The sequence below is a fragment of the Pan paniscus genome, chromosome 23 (genome assembly GCF_029289425.2).
Source record: "Pan paniscus chromosome 23, NHGRI_mPanPan1-v2.0_pri, whole genome shotgun sequence".
Lineage (NCBI taxonomy): Eukaryota > Metazoa > Chordata > Mammalia > Primates > Hominidae > Pan > Pan paniscus.
In genome coordinates, this window is record NC_085927.1 from 1,029,401 (window position 1) to 1,053,054 (window position 23,654).

Here is a 23,654-nt window from a genome sequence, read left to right on the forward strand (position 1 = left end):
GGCAAGGCCAAGCTGGCTCAAAAAGCAACCGGCCACCTCTGCAAGGTTGTGCCAGGAGCCGGTGGACCGGCCACCAACCTCACTTGCTGCCGGTCAGGTTACATCAGTTCTTCTACCCTAGAGGTAGGGCCCCAGTGTCATATGCTTTTCCTCAGGACTCTGCTCTATCAGTCATCAGGCGGCAACCACTCAGGCTGTGGGAACCTGGCCATCCCTCCTTCCTTGAGTAGCTGAGGTTGCTGGCTTGTCTGCCTGCTACAGGTGCAGCCTTGCAGATGTGGCTAGTTGCTCTGAGCCAGCTTGGCCTTGCCTGGCATGCATAGGCCCCAGGTACTGACACTCTGCTCCAAGTCAGCTTGTCCTGCCTTGGGTCAAATTCTAAGTCTGGCCAGGGCCACAGAAGGCCCAGTCCCCTGGGTGCTAATCTTGGCTGCTTTCTGCACTTGAACATAATGTCCTCCTCAAGAAAGCCTGTGGTCTGCCTGTTGGCGACCAAGAAACCTACAGTGCCATACGAGCCCTGAGGCACGGACTGGAGCCACAAAGGCAGTGCACGCCCCGTTCCTGAGCCTGCTGATCATTTCCTCTATATGGCTCCATTTGTAGCACACTTGTTGCAGCGAGGCTTGTGTACGCCAGGCAAGGCCAAGCTGGCTCAAAGAGCAAGCAGCCACCTCTGCAAGGGTGTGCCAGGAGCAGATGGACCAGCCGCCAACCTCACTCACTGCCAGATGTGGTATATCAGTTCTTCTACCCTAAAGGTGGGGCCAAGAGGCAGACCACAGGCCATCTTGAGGAGGACTTTATGTTCAAGTGCAGAAAGCAGGCAGGATTACCACCCTGGGGACTCACCCTTCTGTGGCCCACAGTGCCATATGAGCCCTGAGGCATGGACTGGTGCCATCTGCTTTATACAAAAATTAACTTAAGATGGATTAAAGAGTTAAATATGCCACCTGCTTTTCCTCAGGCCTCTGCTCCATCAGCCATCAGGAGGCAGCCACTCAGGCTGTGGAAACCTGGCCATCCTGGCTTCCTTCAGTGGGTGAGGTTGGTGGCTGGTCCACCTGCTCCAGGCACACCCTTGCAGAGGTGGCTGCTTGCTCTTTGAGCCAGCTTGGCCTTGCCTCGCATGCACAGGCCCCACCTACTGACACACTGCTCTGAGTGACCTTGTCCTGCCTTGGGCTAAATTCTCTCAGGCCAGGGCCACAGAAGGCCGAGTCCCCTGGGTGGTAATCCTGGCTGCTTTCTGCACTTGTACATAAAGTCTTCCTCAAGATGGCCTGTGGTCTGCCTCTTGGCAACAAAGAAGCCTGCAGTGCCATAGGAGCCCTGAGGCATGCACTGGAGCCCCAAAGGCAGTGCACACCCTGCTCCTGAGCCTCCTGCTCCTTTCCTATATATGGCTCCATTTGTAGCACCGTTGTTGCACCGAGGCTTGTGCATGCCAGGCAAGCCCAAGCTGGCTCAAAGAGAAACCAGCCACCTCTGCAAGGGCATGCCAGGAACAGGTGGGCCAATCACCAACCTCACATGCTGCCAGTCACAGTACATCCGTTCTTCTGCCCTAGAGTTAGGGCCCCAGTGCCATCTGCTTTTCCTCAGGACTCTGCTCCATCAGCCATCAGGTGGCAGCTACTCATGCTGTTGGAACCTGGCCATCTGGGCTTCCTTGAGTGGGTGAGGTTGCTGGCTTGTCCGCCTGCTTAAAGGTACTATGGGGATAGAACACTGAAATAATAATAATGCATTTTTCAAACAAATTAATTCCTTGATTTTCAAACAAATTGAAGACAAAAGAAACTCATGATTCAAATGAATACATATGGCTCATTTTATTCAATATTTATGCTTACAGAATATATGCAAATAAGACATTTCCATGATTAATATTAGTATTTAAGACTGATAAACTTTTGAGTGGGCAGTTAAAGCTTATCTTCTACATTTTCTAACTTCAGAAATGCTTTTGTTTGAAAGTTGGGTGACAAAGTTTCAAGGAGATTAAGTCCCAGTATTCCTATTTTAAATCTCTCAGCTTGTGCAGGCAGGGCAGGTAAACATGAAGTTTTTAAGGATAGAAGGGTCCAGCGAGATAGCAGAATATGTCTGCTACATAACAGGTACTCAGGTTATGTTTGATGAATAAATGGAATGAAAGAATGGATAAATACAGTTGGGGAGTTCAATATTTTTAAATAAACTCCTATAAAGCAATATTTTTGCAATAGTAATATTTATATGTTATTTTTATTTAAGAATACAATTAAAATGAAATGATTAATCTATCATTGTTTGCATAAATTGAATGAATACATAAAAACATATGTACATAATAAAATATATAGATAATAAAATCTGGAAACAGATAAAAATATTCCCTTTTTACTTCTGAAGAGGCTAAAAGTTCAAAGAAGATAACAATACACTCAATAATGATAAAAAATAGAAAGTGAGAAATTATTTTTAATATTGTAAGATTCATATTCCTGTCTTCCCAAGGATTATTCCTTTATTAATAAACTTTACTAGAAGTTTTGTACATGCTCACTGCAGCAATCGCAGATAAGAAAAAGGAAAAGAACTTTACTTAAAATACATATGCTCAGAAATTACAAATTTTATATTTTGTACATATTTTTTGATAAAACAAGACCATAGTATATTTGTATGTATAACTTAATTGATTTTTTTCTCACTAGCTATAACAAAATACATCTTCGCACATCAATATACTTCTGTATCTATTGCCACCTTCAATGGTCACATATTATTCCATCCTGTGGATGCAACTGAAGTTTATTTATAGGATCCATTCTTTGGGTTCTTTTTAAAATAAGTGAGGTGAAAAATAAAGTGCATGTATCTTTATTTCCTAAGGGTGTTTTAGTATAATGGAATTGATGGGTAAAAGGCATACATATTTTTTAATTGTAGTACTTACCACCAAATTATCTATTTGAAAAGTAATCAGCAACTGAAACTTTAAGCAGGAGTATAAAACATCCTCACAAATATTGTGGATAGAAAACTGTTTCATTCCTCTTTTAATTTAAATTCTTATACCAGAAATGCGAAGGCCTTTTTCCTATGTACACAAGTAACTTGCAGATCTGGAAAAGTGTACTTTGCCCAATTTTAGAGTGTTTGATGATTTGATTTGAAAGAATTCCCTGTCAAATGAAAATGTACTTTACATCTAATGTGTATATATAACTGATATATATGACATATTATATCTGGTATATATGTATACGTATCAGTAATGTATATATATATATCTTATATATATATATATCTCTTATGATATATAATAAACAACATAGGCCGGGCGCGGTGGCTCACGCCTGTAATCCCAGCACTTTGGGAGGCAGAGGCGGGCAGATCACTTGAGGTCAGGAGTTCCAGACCAGCCTGGTCAACGTGGTGAAACCCCCTCTCTACTAAATATACAAAAATTAGCCAGGCACGCTGGCACCTGCCTGTAATCCAAGCTACTTGGGAGGCTGAGGTAGGAGAATTGCTTGAACCCGGCAGGCAGAGGTTGCAGTGAGCCAAGATTGTGCCATTGGACACCAGCCTGGGGAAAGAAGCGAGACTCCGACTCAAAAACAAAAACAAAAGAATATAATGAATTCCCTATAAAATGAAAACATACTTTTCATCTGAAAATACATATATATATATATATATATATATATAATATAGTAAATATTTTTCAAGTAAGCTCTCTTATCTGAGAACTTTTTGCCTACTGAAATAACTCACGGTATTTTTGATAGGGGAACGAGTTCTCTCATTAGGCACCTCCTATAATGTATATAAACCATGTTTTCAACGTGTACGTTAAAAATAACAACACTGTGTATGCTTAACTTTGTGAGTTAAATCACTCAAATTCTCCAACTGCTCCAGCCATGGAATTATGAGGGATGGAAAACAGCTGAGAGTCCGTTTGGCTCCGCCGCTCTGAGGGTGCCCGGAGCCCTGAAAGGCCCCGTCCCAGGGGCTGCAGGGAAGCCGGGCCTGGGGACCCCGTCCTACCCCGGGCTGAGCCCCCGCTACCTGTGCTGCTTGTCCAGGGTGTCCAGGTCTCCGCTCCTGTGCGCCAGGCAGCGCTCCACCCCCGCGGCGTCGCCCTTGACAGCTGCCCTGTGGATCTTCTGCAGTTCGGAGTCCCGTATTCGGTATCCGGAACCCGTGTAGACATGTTCTATGGAGCCGTGGGCCGTCTGGCCCCTGCGGCTCCCGAAGCCGAATAACTTCATAGTGGTGACTTCTCAGACCCCCAACCTCCGTCTCTTGAGCGGGGGCAGCTCCCTGTCACCTTTTCACCCACCCCCTCCCTCGACCCCGGCCGACCCAGCCCCAAATCCCCTATCCAACCCCAAATCCCTGATCCAACCCCAAATCCTCGATCAACCCCCAATCCGTGATCCCAAATCTGTGATCTACTCCACAGTCCGCGATCCAGCCCGGTCCACCACAGCCTTCAGCAGCGACACTCGCAGCCTCCGACCTCTCAGACCGAGTGAGCCTCGCAAAGCCGTTGGGCGCGCGCCTGCACCGCGGTTGCTGCCCGGCTCCCGGAAGCCGCTCCCCGGCAGCGCGCGCCGGCAGGTGGGGCTGCAGCTCTGGGCGGGCGCCGATGGGCTCGCAGGTCCTCTTGGGATCGCCCGGGCGGCCCCAGGATCGCAGGAGCGCCGCCAGCCCGGCCTGAGAAGGAGGGCCTGTCTGGCCTTGCAGCCCGCCCCGCTCCTCCTCGGAAGGGAGATAGGGTGCTGGCAAGGGCACTCCGCTGCCACCTGGGTGGCTTCGCAGATGACCCGGCTTCACGCTGAGGCTCTGGCCCTGGAGTCTGTGTGGCTAGTGTCAGGTAGCTGGAGAGGCATGGAGGGAGAGTCAGGGGCTGCTCCTTCCCCCACCAGCCCTCACTGCTGCCAGTGCCCCACGGGCAGTTGGCAGCGGCAGATCTGGCACTGGCGTGGGACGGCGGAGCTTCCCTTGGATGGCCTCAGGGTCGCAGAGCGCACAGCCCACCTGGCCTCAGGTTCCGCTCCTCTTGGGCATCTCTCTGGATCCTGGGCCCGGGAGCTGGGCACTCTGTATCCACATGGATGAAACTGAGCGGCTGCTGGCGGGGCCCGTCGCCTGATTTTGCCGCCTGGGGTTCTGGCCTCAAGATCCACGCTACTGGGGGGTGGGCCTGGTCTGGGGTGTCCAGTCACTTACTCCCGGTGCACCACGTCTGGACTGCAGCTGCGGCTCCGATGCTGGCGTCAGCTGGCGGGCCTGGTACCTGATGTCCTCAGGGTCAAGTGCATCGCCCGCCCACTTGAGGGGTTGCTGTGACTTGGCCTCCTCCAAGAACTCAGGGGCCACCAGGGCTGGCTCCTCGTGGTAACTGGGATGGTATTGAGCAGCAGGTTTTCACCCTGGTGCCACTGCTGTGCGGACTGCCTGACTTGGGCGCCCAGACACTGGCCTCAGGGTCCGCGTGGCAGGTGTGTGTGCGGGTAGGGTGAGTGGCACGGAGGGTCAGGGGTTGCTCCGTCATCTCTGCCTGTGTGCAACTTGCAGTTTTGCAGTTTTCTGCAGCAGCTGAGGCGCTGGCGTGGGAAGGCGGAGCTCCCCTGGATGGCGTCAGGTTTGCAGGCACAGAGCACAGCCCAGGCCCGAGGGTCCGCTCAGGGGCGATGGTGGTTGAGTTCTCCGTGGAAACTGGGATGGGGTGAACGGCCAGTTCCCGTCCTTTGGCCGCCTGGCCAACTACCAGACTTAGCCGCTGCCGCCCAAGCATCTGTCTCTGGGGTTGCCGCTACTTGGGTAGAAGTGAGTGTCGGGGTGGGGCATGGAGCATCACCAGTTGCCAGGCCAGCACTGTCTTTGCAACATATTCAGATGGCGGCGGGCAGCTCGGGCACCGGCATGGGCTGGCGAGGCTCCCCTGGATGGCCCTCAGATCGCTCACAGCATTGTCCCAGGGCTTCCTCGGCCTGTGCCAGGTGAGCAAGGTGGGGGGAGCTTCCAAGGCTTCTATCCCAACTCTACCTATTTCTAGCTATTTTCTCTTGAGTTATTTTGCGTCTATCTCAGTTTTATTTGCAAAAATAGTATATGCAAAATACATCGAGTGAATGTACATCAGGCATATAGAAGATCTGGCAGAAACACGTTTTCTCATGCCCATTTCCATTCAATATTTGAACACAGAGGCTTCCATGGTTTTGATTCTTTCCACAAAAGGATAGTTTTGTCTGTTTTCACCATTTACATAAGTGAAACTATAAATTATATAATTTTTATGTTCATTCACTAAACATGCTTGTGACATCATTTTGTTCCTATTGATTATTCATTAACTTTATTTTGTAATACTCAATTTTATGACTATACCACAGGTTTGAGGCCTTTGCTTGTTTTGTTTATAATCCACTCCACTATTGATAGACACAAAAGCAGTTTCTGATTTGAGGCTATCATGAATAAACCTGCTACGAACAAATCAGATATACACATTTTTCTGTAATAATATTTTCACTTTTCTTGAGTTTAAGTACATAAGAGTGGATTTTCTGGGTTATAAAATAAGTATACATTTGGCATTGTATGAAATGGGGAGACATTTTCCTAAGTGGTTGTGCCATCTTAAACTACAATGAAAATGTTTGAGAGAATCAGTTCCACTTTCTAACCAATACTTGATGCTGTCAGTTGTTTTAGTGTTATCCATTCTTATGGGATATAACTGCTGAGTAGCTGTCTGCCTTCCCAATAACACGGAAAATTGAGGGCCCAGAGGACAGTTTTATTTTCATATTTGACATCTTCTATTATTTTTTATAGAAGGGTGATTTGGGTAGTAAAATTGTCTTTCAATTTTCTAGGTTGTCTCTGAATCTTACTGGTGTTCCTTGTCCTAAACCACATTCAGAAATTTTCACGACCAACTTCTTTTTATCTTTGTCATACCAGGCCAATGAGGGACTGCATTCCTGAGACTTTTTAAGTACTTTTTGTGTGTATGATGGTCTAATAATCATAGCCTTAAAACTTTCTGGCTGGACATGGTGGCTCATGGCTGTAATCCCAGCACTTCGAGAGGCCAAGGCGGGTGGATCACCTGAGGTCAGGAGTTCGAGACCAGCCTGATCAACGTGGAGAAACCCCAACTCTACTAAAAATAAAAAATTAGCTGCGCATGGTGGCACATGCCTGTAATCCCAGCTACTTGGGAGGCAGGAGCTACTTGGGCTGAGGCAGGAGAATCGCTTGAACCCAGGAAGGGTTGTAGTTAGCTGAGATCACACCATTGCACTCCAGCCTGGGCAACAAGAGTGAAATTCCTTCTCAAAAAAACATAAAAAGAAAGAAAAAAAGAATCTCAGACTTCTGGGAGACACTGAATTTGTGAGTGTGTACAGCATGTCACAATAACTTTTTTTTTTTTTTGAGACCAAGTCTCACTCTGCTGCCCAAGCTGGAGTGCAGTGGTCCATCTCAGCTCACTGCAAATTCTGTCTCCTGGATTCAAGCAATTCTCCTGTCTTGGCCTCCCGAGTAGCTGGGATTACAGGTGCTGCAACCATGCCTGGCTAATTTTTGTATTTTTAGTAGAGACAGAGTTTCACTTATTGGCCAGGCTGGTCTCAAACTCTTCACCTCAGATGATCCACCTGCCTCAGCCAATGGGTGGAGTGTTAACTCAAAATGCGCACATTGAATACTGAGGAAAATGTATAGCCATCATCACCAGCAGCTGAGATGCCAGTTGAGATACCAGAAATGCCCCAGCATGTAACTCCTCTTTTAATTCACACACACACACACACACACACACTCACGGTAACCACTTCAGGATGGACACAGAAACAGTCACAGTCTTTTTTGGGAGCACACTCCCCTGTGACACTTAGATCCTAATGCTGACTCCAATTCCCTCCTGGGACCTCCCCTCTCCTTGCAGCATGCTGGGCTTTCCCTTAGAAAACCCCATATCATTTCCTTCAATGGAACATGAATCAGCTTCACCCACAGTGTCTGCATGTCTCTGTCCATAGCAAACGTTTTTATTACCTTAAAATATAGATTTTTACCTTAACTAGCCAAGACCTAGGACCCTTTTTCCAAGCTCTTTTAGATGAAGTAATAAATGCAAATATTAGAGATGTGTATATGTGTATAAATATAAGGAGAAATGATGTTGCCTAGTTGTACAAATTAGCTTTAATAAAACTCCTGATTTAAATTATTTAATTGTGAGAAGGGCGATTCTAACTCAACACACCAACGAAATAAAAGCCTTATCCCTCTGCTCCGCCAAAATATCCCATTTAGAGCCTGTGTGTGTGTGTACACACACGTGTGCACTCATCCCCACCTGACCGTATCAAATTATTATTTAAACTAGATATTTTTACTTCGTTGCATAGTAGTAATGGTTTCTGGAATGAAAAAATAAAAAACAGGAGAATAAAACTGTTTAAATGTATCTCCGGGTGAACGCTGTGGCCACTGCATGGACCCCGCCGATGGCGCCCAGTACCTGCGTCTCAGGAAGAGGCTCTGGCGGGTCCTCCGCCTGAGGCCGCGCCCCTGGTACCTGTCCCGCGTCCACGTGAACACGAAGCGCATTCACCATCCCCTCCCTGAAACAGCGGTCCCCGAAGTGCTCCACAGGCAGGGCCGAGCTGGGCAAGGGGGAGCTCAGCCCCTGCACGGGCCGCCCTGAGCGGCGGAGACGCAGGAAGAGCTCGCCGGCTCCACCAGCCCCTACCCCAGATGCGGGACCTCAGACCAGTGAGGACCTGGAGCCCCCGCCCCACGGTTGCCAGGAGGTGGACAGGGGCAGCTCCTGGGGGGCTACCGCCCCGAGGCCATTCCGCCAGAACTTGAGCGACCTGGGAAGGCGCAGTGCCCTGCCCTTGAAGAGGAACCTGTGTCCTGGAGGCAGCACCCCGGGAACTCCTCCTCCGAGGACACCGCAGAGGCGAGTGACTCTGGCGGCGCAGGTCTGGCTTTCCCGTCCACGGAGGAGAGCTGTGGGGCTGGGTGAGCTGGACCAGGAAGCACGGCTGGCTGCTCTCGGCCTCCGATGGGGAGTGGACAGCTTAGGGGGTTGCCGCCGTGCCAGCCGGCCTGCTGGCCACTCTGGGCTTCATCACAGCCTCACCTGCCTGCGCAGGCACCTAGCACTGCAGGCTGGAGCTTCTGGCCATGCTGGTCAACTTCCCCAACGAGCCTCTGCTGCCTGGGAACAGCAAGGCCAGAGCTACACCGCCCTGCACTTGGCAGCCATGTACCTTGGAGATGGTGAAGCTGCTAGTGGGGACATAGGACGCCGATGTGGACATCAGGGACTACATTGGGAAAAGGGCCTCCCAGCATGTGAGTCAGAGCATCACAGAAGATATTGAGACCCTGATGGGAGTCCTGGACAAGGACGATGGGGAGAGCACCGCCAGCAGCGGGGATGGGTACTGGAAGATTTAAAAGCTGCCCCCTCCATCTCACCACCTACAAACTCTCACACGTCCTGGAAGATGGGTGGACCCTCTCCACCATCACCACTTGGCTGAAGGTGGTCCAGATGTGAAGCCAAGGATTCCAGGGCGCACAGCCTCGGGCAGGACTAATGGACTTAAAAAACACAGGCTCAACAAAATCCACTTCACAACCCAGATGGTTCCCATCGCACCCTCTTTCAGGGACCCAGAGCAACCACTGGAAGAGAAGGAGTAGGAACACTCTCTTAAAGTCCACTTATCCTACTCCTTCAAATTAAGACCAAAGTCCAATGTATTTAGGTAAAAAATAATTTCTTTTAGAAAATGCTAAGGTTTGTCTTCTGAAATTTAATAACAGAAACAAAAAAAGAACATTAGACGTCAGGAAGTGAGACCAGAAAAGACAAACTAAACTATCCTTACTATGTTGGAATGGATGGGGTGGAGTTCCCATCAGGCTAGCATTCCGGGGAAAGTGTTTTTTTTTTTTGTTTGTTTGTTTGTTTTTGTTGTTGTTTTTTTTTTTTTTTTTTGGCGGTGGGGGGAAGGAGTCTCGCTCTGTCACCCAGGCTGGAATGCAGTGGCGCCATCTCCGCTCACTGCAAGCTCCTCCCCTCGGGTTTATGCCATTCTCCAGCCCCAGCCTCCCAGTAGCTGGGACTACAGGCGTCCGCCACCACACACGGCTAATTTTTTTGTATTTTTAGTAGAGACAGGGTTTCACCGTGTTCTCCAGGATGGTCTCTATTCCTGACCTCGTGATCCACCCGCCTCGGCCTGCCAAAGTGCTGGGATTAGAGGCATGAGCCACTGCGCCTGGCCGGATTTCTTTTTAAGAGATTCATCATACTTTGACCTGTGCCCCATTTCCCTCCTCCACCTGTCTGACCTGGCGTTCCTATTTCCGGAGACCAGAAGTGGGGGGAAGAGAAGGGATGACTGTTTCTTTGCTTCCACCATTCCTGCATTCCACGCAAAGGAAGGAATATTGCACTTTTAATTATCTGTTTTATTAAGTGGTTACTCTTTCAAGGACAAAAAAAATGCAAATTTGTACAAAACAGGTAGTATTTGTAAGTGCAAGTACTACATGCTGTCTTGTTCTTTTACCAATTGCATTTGCATTTTAAGGTACTACTGGTACAGCCACGGTGGAGAACAGTTTGGAGGTTCCTCTAAACACTGAAAATAGAGGTGCCACATGATCCAGCAATCCCACTGTTGGATATATACCCCCAAAATAAGAAATGAGTATATCGAAGAAATTATCTGCACTCCCATGTTGGTTGCACCACTGTTGACAATAGCTAAGATTTGGAAGCAACCTAAGTGTCCATCAACAGGTTAATGTATTAAAGAAAATGTGGTAGATACACACAGTGGAGTAATATTCAGCCCTAAAAAAGAATGAGATTCAGTCATTTGCAACAACATGGAAGGAACTGGATATCATTATGTTAAGGGAAATAAGCCAAGCATGGAAAGGCAGACATTGCATGTTCTCACTTATTTGTGGGATCCAAAAATCAAAACAATTAAACTCATGGACATACTAAGTACTAGGGGGCTGGTGGGGGATACAGGGCACGGGTAATGGGTACAAAAACAGGCAGAAGGAATGAATAAGACATACTGTTTGATAGCACAACAGGGGGACTCCAGTCAATAATTGTACATTTTAAAATAACTAAAAGAATCTAATTGGATTGTAACACAAAGGATGCATGCTTACAGGGATGGATACCCACTCTCCATGATGTGATTAGTTCATGTTGCATTGCCTGTATCAAAATATCTCATGCACCCCATAAATATATATGCCTATTATATACTCATAAAAATGCTTGAAAATAAAAATAAAGGAACTACTGAAGGTCAGGTCAGAGTGGAAATGCAAAAATACTAATTAGAGAAGAATGTGAATACAACAGGAAACCTGTTGGTATTCTATTTATATTGTAAGCAGCAGTTCAATTGTTTTGTAAAAGCAATTTCAATTTTAATCACTGAACTAAAGAAATGGGCAACGCTGACTTCCGTAATATAGGTTCTACCTAACCATCTCTAACACCGCTGTCAAGGAGGACCAGTGTTAAGGTACATTACTAACAACCACACAAATTTTTAAAAGAAAAGAACACTCTAAACAGCCTATGGTACTTTGAAATGAAATATTGCCTCTCATTCTCACTTGTGTTGCCATTCCAAAAGTTTGAATTTGCTGAGGTTTATATTCTGGGTATTACATAACCATTGATTCTATTTGGCATAACCTTATTAAATGGTGCTCAGAGCTGAATTACCTACAAAAACTTTCTGGTTTAATTAGCATAAATTGTTATAAATATTAGTGAGCCCATATTTCTGCGATATAATTAAACCAACTTAATGATTCTCACATAAGTTGTCAATTTATTTTACTAATGCATTCATAATCGATGCTTTGTAGCAACATTTTTCAAATGTTTAAAATGCTAAATCTTCTCAATTTTCCAATATTTTCTTGAGTCTATTAGATACCTATAGTGTAGTTACTGAATAGCTGGGAAACAAATATACCTAGTTAGAAATGGCACTGCTTTATAAAAGGCACTAGAGAAAAGACGAGACTATTTCTATATTTAAATGCTGCTGGCAAGTGAATTCCTTTGTATATAAATGAAAGATACCATTCATTAAAATGAAAGACTTGTTTTAAGTGTGATTCTTACATTTCATTCATTTATGATAGAGTAAATGGCTTTATAATTACTTTAAAATTTAACTCACTAGTACATTAAATCTGTTCATTGCAAGATTAGAATCAACTGTGAGGGGAACTAATTTAAACAAGCCCTTCCTTAGTCTTATTGAGTCTCATATTTGCTGAAAGTACCTACAGCTTGCAGGATAAGGGAGTTCACGGACCATAGGGTGAGTGAACCCATGCACAGATTGCAAACTGCCCAGTGTTACAACATTTAGGATTTTTAGACCTTTAATTTTCCAAGTCATAGAAATTTGTTACAGGTTCATCACATCTTTGTCTAAATGGCAACTGAATTTCTTTAAAGATATGTTTAAAAAAAGGCATAAAACTATGAATTATTATCCATTTGTGTGCCTCTATTTTTGCTTTAGAATTATGGAAGTGGACCCTGTGAATTTGGGAAACACTGTTATGTATACACATAGGTGAAAAACAATCTAACATTGTGTAAATAAAAATACTTTTTTTGAATTTGAAAAACATCCATTTGTTCTAAATCTATATGTATTTTGTGTATCTAGTACAGAATAAGCTGTAACTTCTCATTGAGTAATCTTAGGTTTTACAGATATGTAAAGCTGAAGCAACTCTAAAGAGTAGACACTTCAGAACAGGAAGGTTCTGGTCAATGTTGAGAGTAGACACTTTCACTGAAGGTTCTGGTGAAATGTGGGTAAGTAATTGCTTGAAATCTATAATTTGCTATATAGTTAACTATTAAGTTAAAATGTCATTTACCATGCTTTTTACACTAAAAGCTTTAACTTTTCTGAGAAAATAATATTTTAAATGTTCAATTATTACTTCTGAGGAAAGCTACTTCTAGCATTCTTTGTCATGATGTGCTTGTGTGCAGTAAGCAGAGCATTTTCAGCCACTTACCTCTACATTCTTCCTGTTTTTCAATTTCTGATTTAGATTATAAAAGGCAAATGGTTAATTTAATTTGATACTCAGAGTTGTGTTTACCTTTAATGGACAAATATGTGTCAGATACTTTGATGGTTATTGATATGACACCGTGTGGTTAAACAACGCAAGTATGTCCATGTGTTTCTTATAGGGTACACTTGAAACTAGTGGTGTTTATGCAGTTCACTTATGTAACTTGAAAATCTGGTACTATTGCATTCAGGACTGGAATCTTGGAGTTTAGGTGTCTTGTCTCTCATTTTGAAAATAAGTGAAAGTTGAGAATGTAAAATCTATAAAGTTCATTTTTTTAACTAGGAAAAAAACACAAATTAATGACAGACACCAAATTACAAATCCAAAAAGCTCAGAGAACACCAAGTAGGATGAATATTTTAAAAATATACCTAGGAATATCATATTCAAACTGTAGAAAACCTGTAACAAAGATAAAAGATTAAAATAAGGCAGAGGAAGAAACACAGTGTCTACAGAGAAACAGACATAAGAATTACATTGGACTCCTGTTTAGAATCCATGCAAGTAAGAAGTGTTTAAAAAATTAGATTACAGTGGGTATTTTTTATCCAAGTATTCATTATCTAAAACTGCAAAGCAAAAATAATTGTAACAAGAACACATTCACTAGCAATCTGAGCACTCATGATATTAGTGTCTGTTCTGGAGAGAATTATGTCCCCCCAGAATTCCTAACCTGAAGCCCTATCTCCCAGTGTGACTGTATTTGGAGAAGGAGCTTTTAAGAAGGTAAAGGTTAAATACGGGCAAAAGGGTAAGGCCCTAATCTGTTAGGACTGGGGTCATCATCCAAAAAGGAAGAGACACAAGAGATATCTCTCTCTCTCTTCTCTCTCTCTCTGCCCCCCTCCTTCTCTCTCCCTGCGTCTCTCCCTCTCTCTCTCCCTCCCTCCTTCTGTCTCCCTCCCTCTCTCCCTCTCTCTCTCCCTCTCCCCACATACATTTGTTAAATTGAGGTTTTTTGTTAGAACATATATAGTGGCATTTTAATATAGTGTTACTCTACTTAAAACACACACACACACACACACATACATTTTTGATAAATTCTTTTTTGAGGATAAGGCCGGGCATGGTGGCTCACACCTGTAATCTCAGCACTTGGCGGGATTATCATCTGAGGTGGGTGGATCATCTGAGGTCAGGGGTTCAAGACCAGCCTGGCCAACATGGTGAAACCCGTCTCTATTAAAAATACAAAAAATTAGCTGGGTGTGGTGGCAGGCACCTGTAATTCCATTTACTCAGAATGCTGAAGCAGGAGAGTCCCTTGAACCCAGGAGGCGGAGGTTGTGGTGAGCCGAGATTGCACCATTGCACTCCAGCCTGGGCAGCAAGAGCAAAACTCCGTCTCAAGAAATATACAATAAAATAAAAATAAAAAAACACAAAACTGGGATGTGTCCCTGTCTTTTAGGCAGATATACTTTACCATTACTAAAATTGAGCTTCAGAAACATTAAGCATGCTACACAAACTTAGCTGGAAATGAATACTGAAATGGAAGTTTGAATCCAAGATGATTTCTTTTCAATCCCATGCTAATGCCGTTAACTCCTATAGACCCTTCTCAGGGGCAGCCAGAGAGACACTAGCCCACTGATGGACGGACAGACGTGGGCAGGGTCCGTGTCACTAAACCACGAACCACTGCCACAGCTGCCTACAACAGACACATCAGATGACACTGCAGGCAAATAAATGATTTTCACTGAGGACTTACTGGTTTTAATAATAGGTCCTGGTGTAGAGAAGTCCCTCAACCTATTGTGCAATGAGTTTTGAGAAGCGGGTAAGCTGTATGTTTTGTGGTTTTGTTTCATAAATGCATCTACAGGAAGACCAATATTGACTGAATGAAGCTTTCATTTAAAGGGCTAAAATATGCTTTGTGTTCTTATATGTGGATACTACTTTAAACGTAATGACTATTTATTGTATCATAGCTTGTGATGTATTCTGCTCATGGCTTTTAAGGTAAATTGTGCCATGATCCACTGCCATTCTAATTGCTTTGACAAGTCATTACCACACTACTGTTACATCTTAATTATGCATACAGACAGGTAGACTTATTTTACATATGTGAACTAACTAGTTGTCAAAGCAAATGCAGATTGTATTCTGCAAGTAAAGTCTTTTTCTCTCTGAAATTTCTAGCGATGTTCTTTAAGTGAAATTCATATTCAAACTGAAGATTTTAGTTACAAGAACTGAGTGCAGATTAAAGTCTTTTTGTGATTCAAACATAGTCAAGAGTACAACTGTGATATTTCATGGAAGTTATGCAATAAAATGTCTCTAACCTGCGAACAAATCTATCAAGCAGACGGCACAGTACTGAATTTGAAACCAGAAATACTGGGTTTTTATATAAATGCTTCATAGATTCGTTTTATGATAAAGGGCACATAACTCTCCTAAACCTCACACCACCTCTTGAATAGGGATAATAAGTCCACATCAATGCTGATGCCTTAGCTATTATTAAACTCTTACAGTATGATGTAAAGTGAAAGTACAATGTAAGATCATTCCTAGGCCAACTTTGACCAGTTTTATACAGAAACATGTGCCAACTTTTCTGTTTGCAAGGATAATATCAAAGAAAACACCAGAAAGTTATATCTTTGATGCATTTTTTCAAAATCATACACATAATACACAAACCAAAGACAAATGATAAATATTATGTCAGAAAATATAAAGTCTTCCCCTTTCTTCTTTTGCCAAGAAAGTCCAATATTTTCACCATTTTTATGCACACAATCAACTTTATTTAAGCTAGAAGTTAATGTCTCATTGTTTTCATTGTTCTAAATAAACACCTTTTCCCTTGAGTATTGTTCTAAAAATTTTGAAGTTGTGTGAAAAATTTTGTTCTGATTTTTCACATTTGTGCTAATCATATGTGAAAAGGAATACAGATGGTATTTAATTATGAACATGAAAAGATGTTAAATGTCATTAGTCATTAGAAATTTGCAAATTAAGACCACAATGACTAACACATATATATCAGAATAGCTAAAATAAAAATAAAACATCAAATGCTGGGGAGCATGAGTAAAAACTGGAGCTTTCACACATGACTGGTTGGAATGTAAAATCGTACAGCTATGCCAAAAAGGAGTATAGTAGTTTCTTAAGAAACTAAAGGAACCTGAGTCCCCAGGCCTGCAGTCTGGGCCAAGGTCACTGGCCCTGGATCAATCAGGATGGGGTTCAGGGGCCTTCCTGTGGCCATCCAGTGTCCAAGTTGCCCTTTGGTAGTCTCGTCTGCCCCTCAGCCCCTGAGCAAGTCCATCTGTCCCTCCAATCCTCCCTGTCACGGGACATCTGTCACAGAGCCATGCGCTATCTCCTGCTTTCTGGAGATGCCAACTGCCTGGGGTGCTCTTAGCCGTGCCCTCCCCATCTCTGGGTCCTGACCAAGGTGCTCTAATGGACACCCCCAACCCAGGTCTCAGAGAGCTGACAGCACCCTGGGTCCCTGAAGCTGAGATCCAGCAAGACACACGTGGCCTGAGAGTCCCACTCTCTGGCTGGCAGAACCCAGAGGTGGGAGCACACTGGAGTGTCCTTCAGGGTGTCTTCACCCCATGAGAGGGCTGGGGGCTTTGGGAGTTTGCAGCTGGCAGGAGTCAGGGCCCAGTCCCCTAACTCTGATGCGTCCTTGGTCAGATCCTGTGCCTCAGCCTGTAGGGCCTATTGCGGTCACCAGGTGAATGTGTTCCCTTAGTCTGGGAGCCCCAAGTAGGCAGCACCCCCTGCCAACGACTTCAGGGCACCTGGAAGTGGAGGCTGAGAGGTCTCCCACTTCGCAGAGCTGGGCTCTGGCCCAGAGGCCTTCTCCTTGGCTTAGGTGGTCTCTCGGGCTCCTGGGGCTGCAGATCAGGGACAGAAACAGGCAGCTCTGCTCTGCTATGCCTACAGAGAGGTGCCCAGTGAATGCAGGTTCCAGACAAAAGGTGGAGCCTGGCATCCTGCCCTGCGTGGGCTCCAGCCTGCTGCCATCTGGGGAAACTGAGTCATGGCGAGGCTCAAGGATGTTTCTCAGACCACACCAGTCCCTGAAGGTCCCCTGACCTCCCAATCTTGACGGACAGTGAGAAGAGGTTCCCAGGCCACCTGCAATAGGTTCTGGCTCGGCCTGGGTTGGGGTAAGTCTCCCGGATGCTGTCCTCAAAGCCCCATCAGGAGGCTGTGTCAGGCCAGGCACACCGTGGTGACAGCAGCATGGACTGAGGGTTCTGGCCGCGGGAGAGGTCAGGACCAGGGGAGGTCAGGTCCAGGAGGAGGGCACTGGCCGGCACATGGTGGTGCTGGAGAGACCTGGGCGGGGTGGTGGGAATGGCCCAGGAGGAGCCCCAGCTCCTGTGGCTGGAGTGAGGGTGCGGGCTGTGGTGGGAGAGGAGGTGAAGGTGGAAGGAACAGGGGCCCAGTGGCCTGTGCTGTAGGAAGGGCATGGACTTCCTAGCGAGGACTTTCTGGTGCGGGGTTCTCAGGGAAGAGGAGGCTGGAGGGGCTGGGGTCCCCAGGAGTGCATGCGCCAGGCAAGCGGAGGGGAGGCCGAGCCAGGAGCCACAGGCTTCTCACCGCCAGACCAAAGCCGCCCTCCGCTGGCTGCATGGGGAATCGCGCCTAGGCTGGGGCTCCCCTCACCCCAGGTTTGGGGGAGGCCGATGTGTCCTGGGGCGCTTACTGCCCATCCAGTCTCCGCCAGGCAGCATGGCCCTGGGTGGCTTTCAGGGCAGCCTCCGCAGCACAGAGCCTGCCTCCGCCCTGTGGGGCAGATTTGGGCATCTGACTCTGGACACTTACCCAGAGGCTGAATTCAACTCCCCAGGGAAAAGCACACTCAGACTCCCTCCCTCCCCACTGTGCCCAGCCTGAGGGGACCCTGGCTGGGACTTGGGAGGAGAAGGCCAGAGACCAGGGCCTGGCTCTCAGGCACTAGGTCCAGGAGAAAATGGAGCGGAGTCCCTGCAGGAACTGCCTCAGACTGCCCCTGAGGGGGCCTGGCCTGGGACCCTCCCTGTGCTACCAGGCTGCTGTTGGGGCCAGGAGGGCAGGGAGAGCAGCCACCTGTACGGCATCAAGTAACACTATCACTGAGCACACCCAACACCCACACAACAACCACAGCCCTCTGCCCTGAGGGGGCAGGTGGGCAGAGCCTCCTCTGTCTTGTTCACCCTGAGCGTGGAGCTCCGCACAGGACAGGATCAGAGAGCAAACCAGGAACAAATGGATGAATCAACGAAGGGGCCAGGGCAGTAGGTCCCCACCCACACCCTGAACCCTAAGGGTGGGACACAGAGGCTGGAGACGGCTGGCCCTGGGATCCTCTAAGTGACAGGAACACTTGGCCACTGTTGATTGCCCCGAGGTGGGGCTGGGGCTGCCTGGCCCTTTAAGAGGGCAATTCTGCCCACCGCCCTGAATGACCCCTCCCCTAGCCACTGGAGAAGAGATCTCGTTTCTTGGCAACAGGAAGCTCTTGGTTTACTGCGTCACCCAAGCGACTGGGAGCCGCGTCCTGCTCTGGGACTGAGCCGTTGGAGCCGACCGATGACTGCACTGGGCTGACCGCAGCAAGCTGACCACACACACTCCTCACTCCCCTGGTCCTGGTGAGCGGCAGACACCATGGTGCAGACGGATGTGCTCCTACCAGAGCCGGCCCCACAGAAAGTGCCGCCCTGCGAGCTGCCCTGCAAAGAGTATGACGTGGCCCGCAACACGGGCGCCTACACGTCCTCCGGCCTGGCCACTGCCGGCTGGAGGTGTGGTTCCAGAACTGCTATGCTCGCTACCACCAGGCCTTTGCCGACTGCAACCAGCAGAGCGGGAGCTGCAGGGGCATGAGAGCCATCAGCTGGCCGCAGAGACCCAGGCGCTGACGCAGCCGACACAGCAAGACTCCACGTGCAGAGTGGGCGAGCGACTGCAGGACACGCACAGCTGGAAGTCGGAGCTGCAGCGCGAGGTGGAGGCGCTGGCTGCGGAGACCGACCTGCTGCTGGCCCAGAAGAAACGGCTGGAGCGCGCCCTGGATGCCATGGAGGTGCCCTTCTCCATCGCCACTGACAACATGCAGTGCAGCCAGCGCCACCAGCACGCCAACCTCGTGCGTGACCATGTGGAGACGGAGCTGCTGAAGGTGCCAGCAGCCTTGGGTGGCCAGGACTTGTGGGCACAGAGAGGAGGAGCCCCCGGCAGTTCATGTGGACAAGCCACGTGGCTGCTGCAAGCACACGGGAGACCAGCCCTCTGTGCGTGAGACCCCTGAGTCCCGAAATCTGGCCCCTTAGTGACAGGAGGCAGTTTTGCCCCAGAAGGCCCCTGACTTCCAAGCAGCTGTTTCTCCTCTCGTCCTCCAATCCCTTTGAGTCCTGGCATAGTCATCCTGACCCTGGGCTCCCCAGAGATGCTCCCTGGTTGGGACAGTTGCTCCCGAGGTGGAAACCCAGGTCTGGGCCAGCACTGCGGGTGTGGACAGGTAGGGTGGGATAGGCTGGGATCTACTGCTCCCATTCATCCTATACAGAGCCGGGGACACGAAGATCTGCACCCACAGGTCCCCTTCTCCATGTCACCTGTAACTTCCCAATCCAGCCCAGCTTGTCTATGGGGCAACCCCATAGGGTGAGAGAGTAACTCAGTCCTGGCCCTGATGCTGGCTCTGGAGAATTCCCTGAGCTCTCAGAGCCTGGGGCCTCCATGAGAACCACTAAAGGCCTGTAGACATTTGTGAAAGATGTGGGGTGGAGGCAGCTGGTCTCCTGCCATAACCCCAAACTCAGGCAAGAACCCTTGAGTCCCTCCCTCCCCTCATGCCTTCCCTCCTCCCTCCCTTCCCCTTCTGCAGGCCTATCCCCCTGCACCCTCTCAGTGCCTCAAGAACTGCTGCAGCTCCCACAAACCCTCTGCCTGCAACAAGGGTGCCTGCGAAGTGACGGAGACACTGACAGTGCAGGAAGAGGAAAACCCAGGGACAGAGGGGTGCAGGACTCGGGCCCTGGCACACAAGGAGGTAGCTGGTGGTCCAGGCAAAGACCCCAATCACAGGGAAAAAAGGCTTGTTCCTACACACAGAAAATTAAACGGGCCAGGCAGTAAGAAGAAACACAGGGTCTTCCTCCTGTTCTTGGTGTGAGGATGGTCTTTCCCAACACAGAACCCTGAGGGGCAGCCTGGGCGGGCATCTGGGCCCCCAGAGTTAGGGTCCTCAGGGGCTGTCCAGAGGCCAGAGGCAGGCCAACGTTCCTGGGTGCAGTGAGTGAGCAGCAGTGATGACTCTTGAGGCCTGGGGCGTGGGAACTGCCGCTGAGGGACCTTCCCAGCAGCCCATAGAAGGCCCTGGAGGAAAACACCCCACTTACAACGCACCAAGGAGAATGCCCAAAAGCCCAAGATAAACCCAGTGAGAGAGCAGAACTTGCACAGTCAGAGCTCAGGCCCGGCATTCAACTCCTTCTGGTTGCTCAGGTGTTGACCTAGGCCTGCAGCAGCTGGGCCTCCTGGGATCCTCACCAAGGACAGGCTCTGGTGCTCAGGGCGTCTCCTCCCTCAGGAAGCTGAGCTCATCCGCAACATTCAGGAGCTGCTGAAGAGAGCCATCGTGTAAGCAGTGAACCAGATCCGGTGGGTCGAGGGCTGCCCAAGGGATGACTCCTGACCCCACCCACGGCTGGTCCTGGGGCAAGGCATTGAACGACAGGACCCTGAAGCTCAGAGCCGGCAGGGGCTGTCCCAGGTCACAGTGGGAGCACAGGGCTGGGTGGGGGAGGTTCCGGCCCAGCCTGAGTTTGAGTGGCCAAAGCCCAGTGCCACAACTGATCTGCAGCCTCCCAGCAGGGGCGGCAGCTCTTGGTCACTGCTGAGCACGAGGACAGCCGGCCCAGAGCTCCCTCCTGAAGCGGGCATGAAGGCCTAGCCTGCAGCATGGAGGGTCCCCAGCGGGGCCCTCCCTGGCCACACACCAATGCCCTGCTCCACCCCGCCCCAGACTGAACCGGGAGCACACGGAGATCTGCAAGATGCACTGGTCGGACAAGGTGGAGGCCTACAACCTCGACAAGACCTGCGGGCGCCACCACAGCCAGAGCACCGAGGTGTAGGCTCATCAGGCACTCCACCACCTTCCAAGTGGGGGGGGGGGCCAGCTCTGCCCCGCGCTTGCCCTGGCTGTGGTCTCACCTCCCTCTGCCTGGGGGCCCCAGCGGGGCTCCTTCCCCCAGCCTGGCCCAGAGGCCCTCGCCCCCGAGGGCACTAGGGCAACTGTCTGCCCCTGGCATGAGTAAGCGAGCAAGACCTCCTCAAGTGCCCAGCGCGTGCACAGCCTGGTTGCCCGTAGACAGGACAGGGTGGGGTGGGGTCAGCCCCAGGCGCTGGCAGGATTGCATTTCCACCCAAGGCCAGCAGAGGGAGCGCGACCACCGCACACTTGAGCGCGGCAAACTCCTGGGTGCGAGAAGCGGACGCGGGCGCTGGGTACTAGGGAAGGGGGGCTGCGGGGGACGGAGGTGCTGCAGAGGGGGCCTCGGGGGCAGCGGTGCTGGGAACGGGGTTGCGGGGGCAGGAGGGGACTAAGTGCCCGGGGTGGGTAGGGTGTGGGAGGACTCAGGGGAGTTGTGGGCGGGGGGCACTCGGAGGCAGGCAGCTTGGGGGACTGGGCTTCGTGGGTCTGCACGGGGTGCATTGGAGTCCATGCAGTTCCTCCAGGAGCATGGGGCACAGACAGGGAATGGGGGCGTGGCAGGGCCCCCAGCATTTGGCGGAGCCTCCCGACCCTCCCCTGGCTGTCTCCCACCCCGCAGCGCCTCCACCCCGGAGACCTGGACCAAGTTCATGCAGGACAATCTGTGCCGCGCCCAGCGCGAGCGCCAGGACTCGGCCAACCTGTCGGTGCTGGTGGACTGCATCCTTCGCGAAACCTCCGAGGACCTGGGACTCCAGTGTGAGGCCGTGAACCTGGCCTTCGGGTGCCGCTGTGAGGAGCTGGAGGACGCGCGGCACAAGCTGCAGCACCACCTGCACAAAATGGGGCACCCTCAACCCCGAAGATGGCTCCCGCTCCAGCCCACCACTGTGCCCCCTCTCATCACCTGACCTGGGCCCTCAACACCTTTCTCCTCAGTCCCACTTATCCCAAAGGACCCCAGAAGCAAGTGTCACCTCTCCGTAAACCTATGTAAAACCAGGTGACACTGGGTATGATCGCAGGGTGTTGCAACCCCCATGACTGAGCAGGAGGAGCTGTGGGGATGATGGAGGCAGGACGTGGTCTGGGGAGCATTGACCGCCCGGGAGGTTCCCAAGGGTCCTGGCCTGGCAGGCAGGGCTCTGACTCTAGGGCCTCAGCGGGGCCTTCACCACAACTGAGTCCCCACTCCTTGAGCAGGATTTGGGTACTGGTGACCACCAAGGATGGGGGTTCTTGTATCAGAGCTCAGACAAAACAGGCAGCATGAATCTCCAGAGCGCACTGGGGGCCACGGACTCTCTCATGTCTTCACCCCCAGCCCTCAGGGACTCTCCTGTGTGTCCCAGCTACTCTCCAACCATGCCCAGATTTCAGCGGGAGTCAGTTCCAGGCACCCAGGTATCACCACCAAACTCAGCAGTTTTGCTGAGTTACTCCCCAGTCTCTCTCATGTCTTCACCCCCAGCCCCCTGGGACTCTCCTGTCTGTCCCAGCTACTCTCCCACCACGCCCAGATTTCAGCGGGAGTCAGCCTCCCACACTCCGGAATCACCTACAGACTCACAGACTTCACTGCGGTCCTCCCTGGTCTCTCTCAGGTCTTTGCCCTCAGCCCACATGGACTCTTGTGTCTCTTTCAGCTACTCTCAAAACTTCTCTAGATTCCAGCTGGAGTCAGTTCCAGGCACCCACGATACACCACCGAACTCACGAATTTCACTGACTTACTCCCCAGTCTCCCTCATGTTCTCACCCCCAGCCCTCAGGGACTCTTCTGTCTCTCTCAGCTACTCTCCAACCATCTCCAGATTGCACCTGGAGTCAGCTTCCCGCACCCAGGAATCATCTACAAACTCACGGACCTTACTGCCACCCTCCCCCATTTCTTTCACCTCTTCACCCCCTGCCTTCAGGGACTCTCCTGGGCCTCCCAGCTTCTCTCCAGCCTTCCCCAGATTTCTGCCACAGTCAGCCCCAGGCACCCAGGGCAACCATAGACACTCACAGGCCTCACGAGACTATCTCCCAATGACCTGTACCTACACAGGGATGGCTCCCACGCATCCCTCAGTGACCCCAAACCCATCTTCACTTACACTCAGACACTCCCAGGGCCTGACAGCTACTCCCCGTTATTGTCCTTCCGTTCGAAACCCTGGCCAATCTACTAGCCCACATGACGCAGTTACCTGGCCATTTCTCCACGGTTCCCGTGAGGGCCCCACACCCAGCC

The 23,654-nt window shown here is 49.5% G+C and overlaps 1 protein-coding gene and 1 pseudogene across 1 annotated transcript; both read left to right on the top strand.

Annotated features, from left to right (window-relative positions):
• The first annotated feature begins 5,904 nt into the window (after positions 1 to 5,904).
• Positions 5,905 to 10,843, top strand: LOC117978303 (ankyrin repeat domain-containing protein SOWAHC-like). The gene is made up of 2 exons (XM_063603471.1): positions 5,905 to 6,008; positions 8,633 to 10,843. Exons 1-2 carry the CDS (start codon positions 5,905 to 5,907, stop codon positions 9,417 to 9,419), a joined length of 891 nt encoding a protein of 296 aa, XP_063459541.1. The 3' UTR covers positions 9,420 to 10,843.
• An 8,018-nt stretch (positions 10,844 to 18,861) lies between these two features.
• Positions 18,862 to 22,326, top strand: LOC129395809 (tektin-4-like; annotated as a pseudogene).
• The last annotated feature ends 1,328 nt before the right edge of the window (positions 22,327 to 23,654 follow it).

What these genes read in the sequence shown, in the direction of transcription:
- LOC117978303 (XM_063603471.1), top strand. Translation starts at nt 5,905, where the DNA reads ATGGCGGCGGGCAGCTCGGGCACCGGCATGGGCTGGCGAGGCTCCCCT. An exon ending in GCTTCCTCGGCCTGTGCCAG is followed by an intron (nt 6,009 to 8,632) that starts GTGAGCAAGGTG and finishes GTGAACACGAAG; the next exon opens with CGCATTCACCATCCCCTCCC.